At 35.4% G+C, this 15581-nt stretch overlaps 1 protein-coding gene across 1 annotated transcript; it reads left to right on the top strand.

Moving 5' to 3' along the window:
* The first annotated feature begins 5726 nt into the window (after window positions 1–5726).
* LOC143637041 (LRR receptor-like serine/threonine-protein kinase GHR1) lies at window positions 5727–12139 on the top strand. The gene is made up of 3 exons (XM_077104511.1): window positions 5727–6657; window positions 9585–11003; window positions 11499–12139. The coding sequence occupies exons 1-3, from the start codon at window positions 5730–5732 to the stop codon at window positions 12101–12103; spliced, it is 2952 nt and encodes a 983-aa protein (XP_076960626.1). The 5' UTR covers window positions 5727–5729; the 3' UTR covers window positions 12104–12139.
* Window positions 12140–15581: the final 3442 nt, after the last annotated feature.

Raw genomic sequence — 15581 nt, 5'->3', positions numbered from 1 at the left:
GAAACTATGGAGTGGCTACAACGGATGTAGATGCGAGATGGACATATGTATATGCATCGTCTACTCCAGTGCTAGAGTTGGGAAGAGAGAGTCAAATAGTAGTTTCTAGAGTAAATAAAATACAACAAAAAATTAGGTTTTAATTTTTAAAGTTGGGCTAGGCGTGTTTTCCAAAAACCTATAACCCAATATATAATATATCAAATAACTAGGATCATCTTCTTCTTTCTTCTCCTCTATATTTTAAATATTAGAACACACCAGAAAGCTTAAAATCTTGCCAGAATGATCTCTAAAGGTATGATTATAAGCCCAAAAACCAAGGGCCACTGCTCAGGGGTAGCCTAATATAATCTTAGGGATAACGCAATGCATAAAACCTAAAAAAATATAAAAAATTTCACATCATCGGAAAAGTTGAGGGGTAGCATCTGCTCTTACCTTACATTCGCCCCTAATCCGAGGTGTGGAGGGCACCGGACCCTAATAATATCCGAGGTATGTAGGGCGAAATGCTCTTTAAAACGAACGAAGTATGGAAATTATAAAGAAGTATGTATTAGTAACTAAAGTACGAAATATGTATCTCCAGATATGTATAAGTAAATATATGAAAGTAATGAATGTAATGTTATTAACTAGAACTCACTAGCAGCTAACTTTTAGTATGCATGCATGTAAATAGATTAAAGGAGCTGGCTTGAGGATGACACATGGCAGGGACTGGAAGGCTGGCATCTTGAGAAAAAAAAATATTATGAAACTTTATGTTATGTTAAGATAAGTTAACTTCTGTTAAGACAAGATTTGTTGTTTTGTAAGATATTGGTTGATGTTTTTAGTTATTCTACGAAAGTTTTAATTCACTCTGATATTTAGAACTGTGTTTATGAGTAAATCCAACGCCAAAGTAGGGCTCCAGGGACCGAGGCCTTACACAATAATAGCACTAATTGATACATAAACACAAACAAAGTTTAACTGAATTGAATTGCTTACTTAGAGGAATGAAGAATCATCCTAACAAAAACCAACCAAGGGCACCGTATCTTCGAATATCCAATCCTCCCAATCAATCCACCCATCCTCATCTCTCATCTTAAATGAAATCCTAATTCCATTTAGGGTTTGTGTCCTCAAACGAAATCTGAACAAATAAGTGTCTAAACAAACTGCTTTAGTGAAAAATACCTTTGATGTATATGATGATAGAGGATAATTAATGACAAAAATGGAATCCGAGAATTAGCGATGCATAATAGTGATTAGCATTTAGAGGATCGAAGAGTTTGATTTGGGAATGGAACTTCGTTATGACAGTGAACATGCTATGAGATTGATATAACGTGAATTTATATGTGAACACAAAGTACAAAAAGAAACAAAAGCAAGAAATGTTTTTCACAAATCAAATCATGAACCAAGCCGTCATTTCTACTACCATATCTTAACATAAATTTAAATAAACATCCATAGTACCATTTTTATGCTAATTGATTACAAGTAAAGCAAGCTACGATCATTCGTTTTCAAAACCATACATAGATTTCTTCATAGGCCATGGTGCACCACTCATAACAACTGCAACATCCTCAATTTTCCTTGGAACTTTCGTCATGTTTAAACAACCATCTGCAGTAACATACTGCCACATCACGAAAGAAAATAAATTCAAAGCAAGAAACCTTTAACAATAAGAAGAACACTTACCTCCATTGCATGGACTGAGAGGCGATGAGGAATGTGAGGGCAAACATCGACCGTACTTATAGCATAGAAGAGAAACCGCCGACCATTTATTTCAACCTTTTGATTGCACAATGATTAATGGGTTTTGATTTGTATTGAACTTGAAGGGAAGGAATGGGAATTGAAGAATCCGAATTGAAGGAGCATTCAATAGGAGCCCTAAATGTTCATGTCTTTGAAGGATTGGATTGAATATGAATGAACGGCAACATTTGATGATGTTTTCAATAATAACAAAATCAACCCTAAACCTTCATCATTTTATATTCCAATTTTGTCCTTAAATCCTTGTATTAGAAACTTGTATCGAACGCTTTAAGAACGAATCAAGGGGTTGGCAAATTACTTTTTCTGCCCAATTGTCAATTGTCTGTTTTGTCCCTATCCTCTAATTGTGAAATTACATTCGTGTCCATCACTCTTCCCTAATAATATAATATAAATTCAATCAACTTACAAGTTTACCCCCTCATCTTTAACTATATTATATTTTTTATTTCAATTTCAACCAACCAACCCCTACAACTTTTAAAAGATTATAACTTTTTCATACGTTAGTGTTTTTGTACAAAAATTGCACCATAAAAACGATATTTTTATGCTCTTTAATTTGAGTATGATATTATTATACTTTTTTCAGTTTTAAACAAAATTGATATGCTACAAAAGGGTGTTCAATGCTAGTTTTGATATTTTTAATTTAAGCATATGAGCTCAACCGTTAGTAATAAGTTTTTTTATTATCGAAAATTAAAACTGAACAATTGAAAATTGAAACTAAACCATCACTAACGGTTTGGTTCTTGTTTGTTTCATAGTTTAAGCTTTAACAGTAAATTTAGTTTAAGATAAATGATAATTTACATATGTATACATTATGTAAATCGAGATTAAATAAAAATATACATATGTTTATTGTTAGGGTTTTTTTTAATGAAACCTGGATGCAAAATAAAAATTTTTGGTTTTTTTACTTTTTTAAATTTTCTTTTCTTTTTTTCGTTTTATAATTTTTATTATAATTTTTAAGGGGGTTTTTTGCAGTACAAAATGGTTCTCAAAGATCTCAATTTCAAAAAGTTCTATTAGGATTCTCACCCTATATGTGTGTGTGTGTGTGTGTGTGTGTGTGTATAACAACACATATCTAATACTAAACAATCAAAAAGATTAAAATGCATTAAACATTTACAGTATGGCCTGATTTCTTATGGACGGTTTTCGTTATAAACTGCAAACTAAACCATTCACTACATTTTCAAAATCTTGGAATTGACCAACCGACTGAAAGTAAATGATAAAAACCAACTGTGAAATCAAAATACGACCACGGTTTCAAGATTTTAAACAAAACCATAAACACCCATAATTGTTACGTGATTACCAAGACATGTTTTCCAATACCCGTCGCATCGCGCGGGCACCCACCTAACGTGTGTGTGTGTGTGTAGGGGTGAGATCTAGAGAGAACTGCTCTTAAAAAGAGAACTAGAGAACTAAAAAAAAATTATTTTAACTTTTTTTTTAAAAATATTTTGTGAATTTTTTTCTTTCGTCATTCTAATAAGATGATATTGTTCCTAAACAAAAGGTCAATGTGGTGTATATGTGCATTAATGTGTATTACACATATACAATAGTGTTTTATTACATGTAATACAACACAATTGCATTATACAATACACGCTATCAAGTATATGCAAATACAACACTAATAATTGTATGCAACACACACTATAGCATATTTGTAATACAACACTAATGCACATATGCACTAAATCGATTTTTTTATTTTTGTATATAATATGACACTATTGCATGTATATAATACAAACAATTACACATATGCTATTCAACACTATTGCACATATCAAAATACACACTAGTGCACATATGCAATAAAAAAAAGTCGATGTATTACATATGTGCACTACGAGTTTTATCATTATTATTATTATTTTTTATTTTTATATTTTTTTCTAGTGAATAATAACAACAGATAAGAAGGCTGAAAGAAAAATTAAAAATATTTCTTTATTAGTTCTCTAGTTTTCTCTCTTGATCATCTCCATATATATATATACACACTAGGTTTTATCCCCCCGTATTACGGGGTTGTTTTAAATTTTTTGTTTTTTAATATTTATTTTTTGGATTTTAATTTTCTTTATTGTAAGAAAGTTATTAATATACTTAGGTTTGATGATGAAAGGGTTTTACAAAAAAAATGATATGTTATAACCCGTTTAAAAGCTATATGATTTGGTGACGCATGACTCGTTTATTTTTTTAGTATAACATTGTTTGTTAATTATAAATAATATCATTTTTTTTAAAAAAAAATCGGATATTAATTTTTAGTATATCCCTATTTTTTAGGATTTTCATATCAAATATTTGGTAAGATTAATTTTTAATTTAACGAGATGTTATAACCCGTTTAATAAATATATGGGTTTGATGAGACCCATGCCCATGAATTTGGGTCAAATGCCTGAGAAGCCTTCATTTACAAATAAGGCAATCTGGTGGCTTTAGAGAATTTAGGGAGCAATCAGAGAGCTTTTAAAGGTTTCGTTTATATATATTATAGATATGGGAAGTATAGAATGAAAACCCGGTAAGACCCATACCCGTGAATTCGGGTCAAAAAGCATGAGAAGCCTCCATTTACAAATAAAGCAATTTGGTGGCTTGAGAGAATTTAGGGAGCAACCAGAGAGCTTTTAAAGGCTTTCGTTTATATATATATTATAGATAGGGGAAGTATAGAACGAAAACTCGTTTGAGTTGTAAAAATCCGTGAAAACCCTATGTAACATCGGTTTTTTTTGTTTTACATATGTGTATATGTTATTACATTTAATACAAAATATTGAAAAATTAAAAAAAATTATTTTGCTATTTTTTTATAATTTTTACTAATTTTTATATATGTTCTTAGGAGAGAGAAAAATTATATTTACTTTTATATTTTTATTAACTTTAATCGTGAATCACAAGATCTAAACTTTAATTAAAAACATATGGTTGAGAATGTGCTTTTAGACTTTTCACTACTCAAGTGAGTTTCTATTTTAACATAACTGTATATATATTAATTATTTATGACGTCATCCTGGATCAAACACTCGTTCGACCTTTGACCCGGTAAGGTGTCCGGGCCGGGCCTAAAAACATCTACACCTACAATATGTGTGTGTGTGTGTGTATATATATATATATATTAAAACAATATAATTTTTCCACTTGTCATTTAATTAGACCCTCCACATAGGCTACAAGTGTACAAGTTTCCATTTTTATAAATTTCCTTCATGAATGATAAAATGAAAAATATGTTGTTGGTGGGAATTAAACTCAATACCTTACTTTTAAAATATTTATGGCTTACCAACTCAACTAGAATTAATTGATGTTGGTCTTCTCTTTTTCTTAATTGGTATAAATTCACAACCTTCTATTTTATTACTTTTAAAATGCAAATACAAATTATTCTTACTAATTTATGTATTCTAGTAAATTATTTATATCTTATGAATTCATAAAATATGTTAGTATGTATATTATTAAATTTAACTTTTTTATTTTAGTTTTTAACAACCCGTATTCACCCGGGCTGTATCATAGTTGGATATCATGTTAAAAATAAAAGGGTTGAAAACTGAAAAGAATGAAGGTTCCTCCCGGGGTCAAGCCTCTTTCAATCTCCATTTGCATTTGCACTAACTTCACTCACCAACCTGCTTGCTTGCTTGCTTGCTCGCTCTTCAATTCCATTCTCCAGCATTCAATTCTCGCTTATCATCTATCATTTGGTTTTTGCCTGTGTTTGGTGTACTTTTATTTATGAGCAACTCGGGTACTGTCTGTCAGTCAGCCAATGTTCATCTTCTTATCATCTATCATTTGTTTTATGACTATCTAGGTGGGTAGTGAGAATGCACATTAGTTAAATTGCCCTTTTTTTTCATTCAATAATGCAGACCACGTGTTGTTTGATGATGATACTACTATTTCTATTTCTATTTCTCAAATTGGCCCTAGGACTACCAACAGAACTGGATTCACTTTTGGATATTAAAAGGGGTATCCAGGAAGACTCTTCCGGGAAGGTTTTCGCTTCATGGAACCCCAGCCCCAAATCTTTAGCTGCTTGCCCCGTTGATTGGTACGGCGTCACCTGCACCAGCGGCCACGTCACAGCTCTCGTGCTTGATGGTTTAGGTCTAGTTGGCCACTTCTCTTTTGCCTCCATTGCTGGCCTTAGCATGCTTCGCAATTTATCCTTATCTAGCAACCGCTTTGACGGGACCATCTCCAAACAGATTGCCTCTGTTGCAGCACCGTTAGTCTATTTAGACGTCTCGTCTAATCTGTTCCATGGGCCGCTTCCTGTTGAGATAACAACCTTAAAAAGGTTGGTGCACTTGAATCTTTCTTTCAACAATCTTCAAGGTATTGTCCCCTCCGGTTTTGGGAATCTGAAACAGTTGATGTATCTGGATTTGAGTTCGAATCGCTTTTCGGGAAATGTTATGGACCACTTGTCACAGTTGGGTGGCGTGGTTCATGTTGATCTTAGCAGAAATGGGTTCGCTGGAACCTTGGATTTGGGCCTCGGTTCGGATGAATTTGTGTCTTCAATTCAGTACTTAAATGTAAGCCACAATGTTCTTGGCGGAGATCTGTTTTCCCATGACGGGATGCCTTTTTTTGATAATTTAGAGGCGTTTGACGCCACTGATAATCAGCTTGTTGGAACCGTTCCTTCTTTTAATTTTATAGTCTCTTTGAAGATTCTGAGGCTTGGTAACAATAACTTATCAGGGTCCATTCCAGAAGCCCTTTTGCAGGAGAGCTCAATGGTGTTGTCAGAATTGGATCTCAGCCTCAATGAGCTTAAAGGTATCTTACTTGAATTGGCTGTTTTTTTTATATAGAATTGATACTGACAATGTGATCATTAACACTCTTAACCTTCACTTTGGCTGTTTCTTTTTTATAAAATCGGAAAATTGGTTGTCAATTATATTAATCCATCTGTCCCTAATGAACAATTGACTCAATCAGAATGTTGTAAATTATTTGAAAAGATATAAATAAAAGTTATGGGCTGATAAAATTACTTTTCAGTTAGAGTGGGATTGATCACATTGTCAGTATGAATTATTATCATAGTTTAGATTATTAAAATTCAATTTTCTTATAATATTCTGGGACAATTTCATATATGTCTGTACAAACTTGCTAAATGTCATATAAACCCAAGTTAAATTCTAGGGGCTTTCATATATACCCTTACAAATATTGAAAATATCATATATACCCACGCAAAACTAAAAATATCATGTATGCCCTTACAAATCATCATCGTCATCATCATCGTATCCCACCAATAGCAAAGCTATGGTAGGGTCTGAGGAGGGTAAGATGTAGACAACCTTACCTCTACACCATAGGAACAGAGAGGCTGCTTCCAGTGAGACCCCCGGCTCGATAGTGGTTTTGCATCAAGCCTTGGACATAAGGCACATAACACTCAACAATCGAGACCCAGGTCGGTTGGTGCATGTACCCTTGTTTTTCGGCAATCCACGCCACCACATGATGCCTGATTACCCTTCCGTCATTTTTAATGCTATTTTCACAAAATTAGTAAAATAACGTAAAAATTAGTGCAATTTTACTTTTGCCCACCCAAGGGCCCATGCATATATGCATTATATGCGCACACCGCAAGCAGGGCATGAGACTAGAGGAGTGGAGAACAACCTTAGAGAGAAAAGGTTTAAGGATCAGTCGCTCTAAAACAGAGTACCTCCACTGTGTTTTCGGTGGAGTAAATGACAATGAGGATATCCAGATCACCCTTGAAGGGCAAGTAGTCCCGCAAGTAACGAAGCTCAGGTATCTAGGATCGTTTGTCCAGAGCGATGGGGAGTTAGACATTGATGTGGCCCATCGAGTTCAGGTAGGATGGTGTAGATGGAGAGCAGCCACAGGTGTATTGTGCGACCGGAGATTCCCAACTAAACTAAAGGGAAAGTTTTATAGGGTCGCAGTTAGACTTGCAATGTTATATGGAACAGATTGTTGGGCCATCAAGAAGGCACACGAGCGTAAAATGGAGGTAGCGGAGATGGGAATTTTGTGCTGGATGTGTGGGCACACAAGGCTAGACCGAATAAGAAACAGTGTGTTTCGGGAGAGATTTGGGGTAGCTAACATATCAGACAAAATAAGAGAATGGAGATTGAGATGGTTTGGACATGTGAAGAGAAGGCAGCCAACGAATCCTGTTAGATCCGTAGAAAACATTAATATAGAGGGGAGGAGGGGTAGAGGCCGGCCAAAATTGACTTGGGATGAGAGGATTAGACATGATTTGCTAGAACTAAACCTCTCTGAGGACATGGTTGAGGATAGGAATTCTTGGAGACGTAGAATTAAGGTTAATGATTTTTAGGGAGAAAGTAATACCTTAGGGGCTTCTCTTTACCTTATTTTTGTTCACGCGCCATTATGTTATTTTCTTTTCATATATTATGTAGTTTCTTTGTTGTATTTTATTTTTATTATTTCAATATATCTATATATTATTATCATTATTATTACTAAATGTTATTATTAACTATATTACTGTGAATTTTGATTGTTTTTATATTCTCCTATACATATGACTTTTAGAGCTGAGGGTCTCTCTGGAAGCCACCTCTCTATTCTATTGAATAGAGGTACGGTGTGCCTACATCCCACCCTCCCCAGCTCTAGTTCGATTAGATGCGATAAAAGGTTTACACTGTAGACCATTCGATATGATAAACCTTAGAAGGGTTTGCTGCTTTGAAGATCTAACAAGAGACGATTTGGTTGTTGTCAAAGATGAGAAATGTAGATCAAAATTAAAATAATAACACATGTATGAACTCATTTTGTAATGGAAAGGGGTAGAATGGCCTATTCGTTAAAAAATGGGCATATATTAAACTTAATTTTTTTTTGAAAATTAATGGTAAAAGTAGTCATTTATTAAATTGTTATTAATGAATGGGGTATATATGATACATTAACTGTTTTATAAGGGCATATATGATACATTAATTATTTTGTAAGGGCATATATGATATTTTAAGTTTTGCCTGGGTATATATGATATTTATGATGTTTATAAGGGTATATATGAAATTAATCCTAAATTCTATGTATCATGTATATCCTTACAAAACTCACAAACATCTTATATATCCAAACTGAATTTTAAATATCATGTATATTCATGTAAAAGAATCAAATTATCATATATAACCATTTTAATATATTTCATAGAGCAACTATAATATGCGTACTTTACCCTTCAATTTCTAAAACTTTCATTCTTACTGTTTTTAACTCATCTTTCTATTGCTGTTTTCCTTTTTTTTTTTATTTTTTTTTTCATTTTACTTTTCTTTTCCCATTTTAGAGCAATTTTTTTATTGCTTTCTCAATTGACTCAATTTTTTTACAACAAACCAGACCGAAATCGGGAATATATATGCTATTTAAATTTGGTTTGGGTATATATGACATTTGGCAAGTTTTGTAAGGATATATAGACATTTGTCAAGTTTTGTAGGGATATATATATGATATATGTTATGTTTTGTATGGACATATATGATATATGCTATCTTTTGTAGGGATATATATGATATGTTTTGTAGAGATATGTATATGACATTTGTCAAGTTTATTAGGAATATATATGATATATGTTATGTTTTGTAGGGAGATATATGTCATTGTTCCTTAAATTTTACCAGTTTTGTATATAAACCATTGTTTATTTGCAGGTCCTGTTGACAGTATCTCCTCCACCACTCTAAGGAGTCTTAACTTGTCATCCAACAAACTCACAGGCGTCTTGCCTCTTATTATTGGTCACTGTGCTGTCATAGATTTAAGTAACAATATGCTATCTGGCAACTTATCCAGAATTCAAGGTTGGGGAAACTATGTTGAGGAGATTAATCTGAGTTCAAATTTGTTAACAGGAAGTTTTCCAATTCTAACTAGTCAGTTTTTGAGGCTTACTTCATTCAAGATATCCAATAACTCAATTGGAGGCGTGTTATCTTCGGTTTTAGCCGCCTACCCTGAAATAAAAACTATTGATATTAGCCACAATAAGTTTACTGGTACAATCCTGTCTAGTCTTTTTAATGCATCAAGATTGACATATTTAAACATGTCTTTCAATAACTTCAGTGGGACCATACCTGTTGTACAAAATGCGACTGTATCAAGCCTCGAGTTTCTTGATTTGTCACATAATTCACTAACCGACCATCTTCCAAAAGAAATTGGAAATTATCAAAATTTGACTTTGCTTGATGTGTCTAATAATTGGTTACAAGGTGACATTCCTGATAATCTTCCTGGCGCACTTAAGGTACTTAACGTGTCATATAACAATCTATCGGGAGTCGTGCCTGAAAACTTGAAGAACTTCCCTAATTCGGCTTTCCATCCTGGAAATGATCTGCTGAGTTTCCCATATTCACCAAAAGATGTTTTAAAGGGTCACGTGTCTCAAAAAAGATCATATGTTAAACTAGTCCTTATTGCTGGATTGATTGGTGGTGTTTCCAGCTTTGTGTTATTAACATTCATTGTGTTGTACAGAACCCAACAATACAAAGAAAGAAACCACTCCAAACAAAGTTCTGAAAATTATGAAACTCAGCAAGAAATATCTTCAGTTCTTGCCACGTCAGCACCTCACTCATCCCCAAAGTTCTCAACTACAAGTGAGCGTAATATAACGGTTTTTGAAGGGCTAAAAGATACAGGAGCAAAAAGAAAAGTTGAAGAAGCGTTTCCACCTTCATCATCAAGTGACCCTCGTGAAGAAACACCAGTTGATGTGTGTTCACCTGATAAACTGATTGGTGAACTTCATCTTTTTCATGGGTCGTTGGTGTTCAGTGCACAAGAACTTTCATCAGCTCCTGCAGAGATGATTGGTAGGAGTTGTCATGGATCATTGTATAAAGCGGTTCTGCAATCAGGTCATGTTTTGGCTGTGAAATGGTTGAAAGAAGGGATTGCGAAAGGGAAGAAAGAGTTTGCAAGAGAAGTAACGAAACTTGGTAATATTAAACACCCAAATTTGGTGTCCTTGCAGGGGTATTATTGGGGACCGAGAGAGTATGAGAAGATGCTTATTTCAAACTACATTGATGCACCTTGTTTGTCACTTTATCATAGTGGTAAGTTTTCTGTAAACATGTGTTGTCTTCAATGTTTATTTCGTTTTGGCATTGTGCACATCACCAGATTTAGAGGTGGCAAAATGGGATGGCTTGTTAACGGTTAAAGTTTCGGCACTGGTAAAAAATGAGTCAGGTTGGGTTGACACGGAACACTTATAGTCCAAATTTTTTTATGAATGATTAGCGCGCCAAATATGATTACAAAACCACTTAATTTTTTATAAGCTAAGTTTTCGAATAAAATGTTTCAGGAGGTTTTATTTTATGTATAGAAATGCACTTTGGGACAACTGTCCACCCATTTGACGGGGAGGAGTTTTGTACCAAAATAATATACTACATTTACATGTCTTCTTTGTGTTCTTTTCTTTTTGATGATGTAATTAATGAACTTGTCTTTTATGCTATCGTTGGAAATTATAATAGGCAGTGGTTTATTGATTTCTTGTCTTCTGTTCTTAAAATATCAATCTTTGACTTCATTTCGTGCAGAAGTGGATGCCAAAAATCTGCCCATATTGAATCTAGAAGATAGATACAGAATCGCTGTAGATATAGCCCGATGCCTAAGCTATCTCCACAACGAGAGAGCCATACCTCACGGTAACCTAAAATCCACCAACATCTTGTTGGAACCACCCAGAATGAAACACCCCCTGTTAACCGATTACAGCCTGCACCGCTTGATGACATCAGCCGGGACTGCCGAGCAGGTTCTCACTGCAGGTGCCCTCGGTTACCGCCCCCCTGAGTTTTGCAGCACAAGCAAACCGTGCCCGTCTCTGAAAAGTGATGTTTATGCATTTGGAGTCATAGTATTAGAGCTCGTGACAGGAAAATGTTCTGCAGAGATGATTCTGGGCAGCAGTGGAGAGGTGGTGGATCTGACAGAATGGGTCAGTTTGCTGTGTGTTGAAAACCGGGTAATCGAATGTGTTAACGAGCAGATTCTGAACGACAGTGAGGGAATGGTTAAAGTGGCGGAAGATATGATCCAGGTGGCGCTTAGGTGCATACTTCCAGCTGATGAACGGCCGGATATGAAATCTGTCTTGGATGATCTTACACTCATAGCTGATGCTGGTGTTTTACGATGACGACGACTGTAACATTTTCAAATTCAATCATTTGTTGTAAACTTTTCTGTAGTGTATATTATGTATCATGTTGTGAAGTTTGCATCTTTTTCCAAAATAAACAAAAAACTATTCATTTACTATGTATGATACTATGATTAATGAAAATAATGTTCTAATGGCCTATTTGGTTCGCAGGAATTCATGGGATTTTAAGGGAATTGGAATTTAAATTCCATTCCTTACGGTGTTTGGTTACCTAAGAGAAGGAATTGGAATTGAATTTGATTTGATTTCTGACCAAATCCTTTCAACAATGGAATTCACAATCCTTCAACTTATCTAAGGAAAGTTTGAAATCCCTTGGAATGTTTATAAAAATACCTAAATAGCCCTAGTTGTTCTTCACTATGCTCATCTCCAACATCACAGACATTTATCTCCGGCCACCGTCACTACATAATTCCGGCCAGATAACCAAATTTTCCGGGTAGATTTGAACCGTGTTTTCCAGCGAGTCTGACTGTGTTTTCTGGCCAAATCTCAACCAAATTCCGGCCAGATCTCAACCAAATTCCGGCCAGATCACAGACGTTTATCTCCGGCCACCGTCACTACATAATTCCGCCCAGATCTCAACCAAATTTTCCGGCGAGATCTGAACCATGCTTTTCCAGCGAGTCCGAACCAACGAATTAAAGCCCGTGTTTTTTCTTCGTATATTTTGATTGCCGGTAGTGGTCGGCAATCGATTTAGGTTTCAACAGACACTGGCTTTGGATTATTGGTGGACGTCGGCGATTGACAGTTGATGCACGCCTCCTTGATGGTCGAACACAGGTGGTGGCCGATGGTGATGGTAGCCGCCGACATTAGAGATGGTGAAAAGTCGTGTATTTTTTTGAAGGGTAATTTTGTCACGTTTTGTATCTTCTCATTCTAATCCAATTCACAGAGTGTATAATCAAACACATTATGGAATTCAAAGGAATCCATGCAATTCCAATTCCAATTCTAATTCCAATTCCAATTCCAATTCCGAAACATTCTGCAAACCAAACGCCCCCTAAGATGTAGCTGTCATAAAAACACATTGACTTTTAATAGAATTTACAGTTATTATATTCTTTTTATCAAATGAACTAATTACATAGATGATCTATGTGGTTTGCTCATTAATAAGAGCCATGTTTTGGTCGAAGTTCATATAACTAAGTCGCTTAGCCATGCCTCGTTCAACAGGTAGGAAGATAGTTCCATGTGTATCAATAATGTTAGTTATTGTTAGTAACTTGAGTTGCTTTGTTATGTTTTTACACTTATTTCTTCGTAATCAAGTCTTACCGAATCATGTTTTTCCTCTTAATTTGTTTTTTGTCTTTTTTTTTGGTAAATTCCCAGGTCGATGAAGCCGCAAACAGGTGGTGACTCGTCTATTCGGGACTTCATGAGAAGCCTAGGAGTGTTTGAGATCAATCCAGAACATCTAATTATTCAGACAGAGAGTTTATAGTTTTTCTTTTCCAAAACCGCAATTGGCATTATTTTTCTTTAAAATTACTTGCCCGTATTCCGTTTTGGATTGAGGCGTGACTAGCTTGTCGGGCATTAGGAGATATTGAGAATCAAGCTTTTAATAAAAGATCAAAGTTTGATACGGTTTATTTGTGACAACCAAAAATCTCCAATGAACGATAGAAGAAAAAGAGAAAACCAAATAATAATTCTTGATTACTAATGAAAGTTCAAACCATATATAAAGGAAATAAACGATACAGATAAACTAAGAACAACCATACTCAAAAGAGAAAGATGAAGTAATTTAAAATAGATGATAATTCTCCAAAGCTTCTATCATTATCCTTATTCTTAAATATAACGAGATGGCTTGTTATTTACTCTTGTGGACCGTTTACGTGTGGGCTGCTCGACTGCCGATGTGCATGGGTGTCATGGCCTTCGGTCGTAACAATACACCCCTCCCCCCCCCCCTCGAAATCGGACTTGTCCTCAAGGCCGGGAAAAGTATAATCGAGCGAGGAAGGTGGTAACGGTGTAAAATTAGCAATCCAATTACCTTTGCAAGGTCGAAGAAGGGATGCATGGAAAACCAAATGTATTCGAGAACCGGCCGGTAACTCGAAACGATATGCTACTTTGCCAATACGAGCAATGACTTTAAAAGGTCCATAGAATCGACGATTCAATGACTTAATTTAGCCGAAGGCCGGCTAGTAACAAAAATCTGTTGGTGCTCCCGGAGTCGTAACAAGACCAAATCAACTATAGAAAACTCCATATAAATGCAGTGTTTATTGGCTTGATCAGTCATCCTTTGACTAGTACGATGTAAAGTTGATTTAAGGATAGTGATAATAGACTGATGCTCTTCAACGGTGTTAGCAAGAGACATAGAACCCGATTCAATCGGCGACAACAGAGCCACTGTAGGTGGAAGGCAGCCATATAAAGCCTGAAATGGAGTCATGTCGATCTAGCTATGGTAGCTCGTATTGTACCAGAACTCAGCAAGATACAAAAAACGGGTCAAACGGTGGGGTTCATCACACGTAAAACACTGAAGTAACTTTCGAGGGTACGGTTGACCACCTCGGTTTAGCTGTCCGTTTAAGGATGGCACGCACTTGAATGCAATAGCGTTGGGTACATATTGAACAATTCTTTCCAAAAGCTAATGAGAAATGGCGGATCACAGTCCGATAAGATTGAATTTGGCAAGCCATGAAGCTTAATTATAATTGTGTTCCATAAAATTAGAAGCTAATTGAGCCACAGTATACTTTGTTGGCAAAGAAGGAAATGAGCAAATTTTGTGAGTCAGTCCACAATGACCCAAATAGTTGTATTCCCGTTTGATGGTGGTAAGTGTGTAATGAAGTCAATTGAAATTTCTTCCTAAACTTGATTTGGAATTGTAAGACGTTGGAGAAGACCATAAGGATTATGATTAGCCTCCTTGGTTTGTTGACAAACAAGACAGTCGGATATGAAGCGGTTCGCTTAGGACCGAAGGTTTGACCCAAAGAATGGGCTTGCAGACGTTTAACCATTGCCGTGAGGCTGGAATGGCCTTCCATAGTGCTCGACTGGAACATTTGCAATAGTATAGATCGTAAAGAGGGTAAAGTCGGAATGAGCAAACAGTTACAATGATAAACGGGTAAAGCCGTCATGTAACCAGTGGTGCAAATATTATTTAGTTTCTCCGAAAGTGCCTGTAAGAGCACCTGACCGTCCTTGTTAACCATATAAAAATCCCGGAGCCCATGTAACCATGGAAAATAAGGGACCGAGAGAGTGAATAGTTCCGGTTCATCAATACGACTCAAGGCGTCTGCAACTTTGTTCTCCTTTTCCGGTTTATAATGTATTTGAAAATCATAACCCAATAATTTGCTTGCCCACTTATGTTGTTCCGGTGTCTGCATTACTTGTGTTAACAAACGAAGGAGGCTGTGGTGATCCGTAAAAACACGGA

Source organism: Bidens hawaiensis, unplaced genomic scaffold (genome assembly GCF_021521415.1).
Source record: "Bidens hawaiensis isolate Kalapana, Puna unplaced genomic scaffold, B.hawaiensis_p1.1 tig00008100_1, whole genome shotgun sequence".
Classification (NCBI taxonomy): domain Eukaryota; kingdom Viridiplantae; phylum Streptophyta; class Magnoliopsida; order Asterales; family Asteraceae; genus Bidens; species Bidens hawaiensis.
The sequence above is the reverse complement of the archived record's forward strand: the minus strand, read 5'-3'. Positions and strand labels throughout refer to the sequence as shown.

Excerpts from the sequence above, each read along its gene's own strand:
- LOC143637041 (XM_077104511.1), top strand. The coding sequence starts at position 5,730 with ATGCAGACCACGTGTTGTTTGATGATGATACTACTATTTCTATTTCTA. Across the intron at positions 6,658-9,584 it reads CAGCCTCAATGAGCTTAAAG|GTCCTGTTGACAGTATCTCC; the intron begins GTATCTTACTTG and ends GTTTATTTGCAG. Across the intron at positions 11,004-11,498 it reads TTTGTCACTTTATCATAGTG|AAGTGGATGCCAAAAATCTG; the intron begins GTAAGTTTTCTG and ends CATTTCGTGCAG.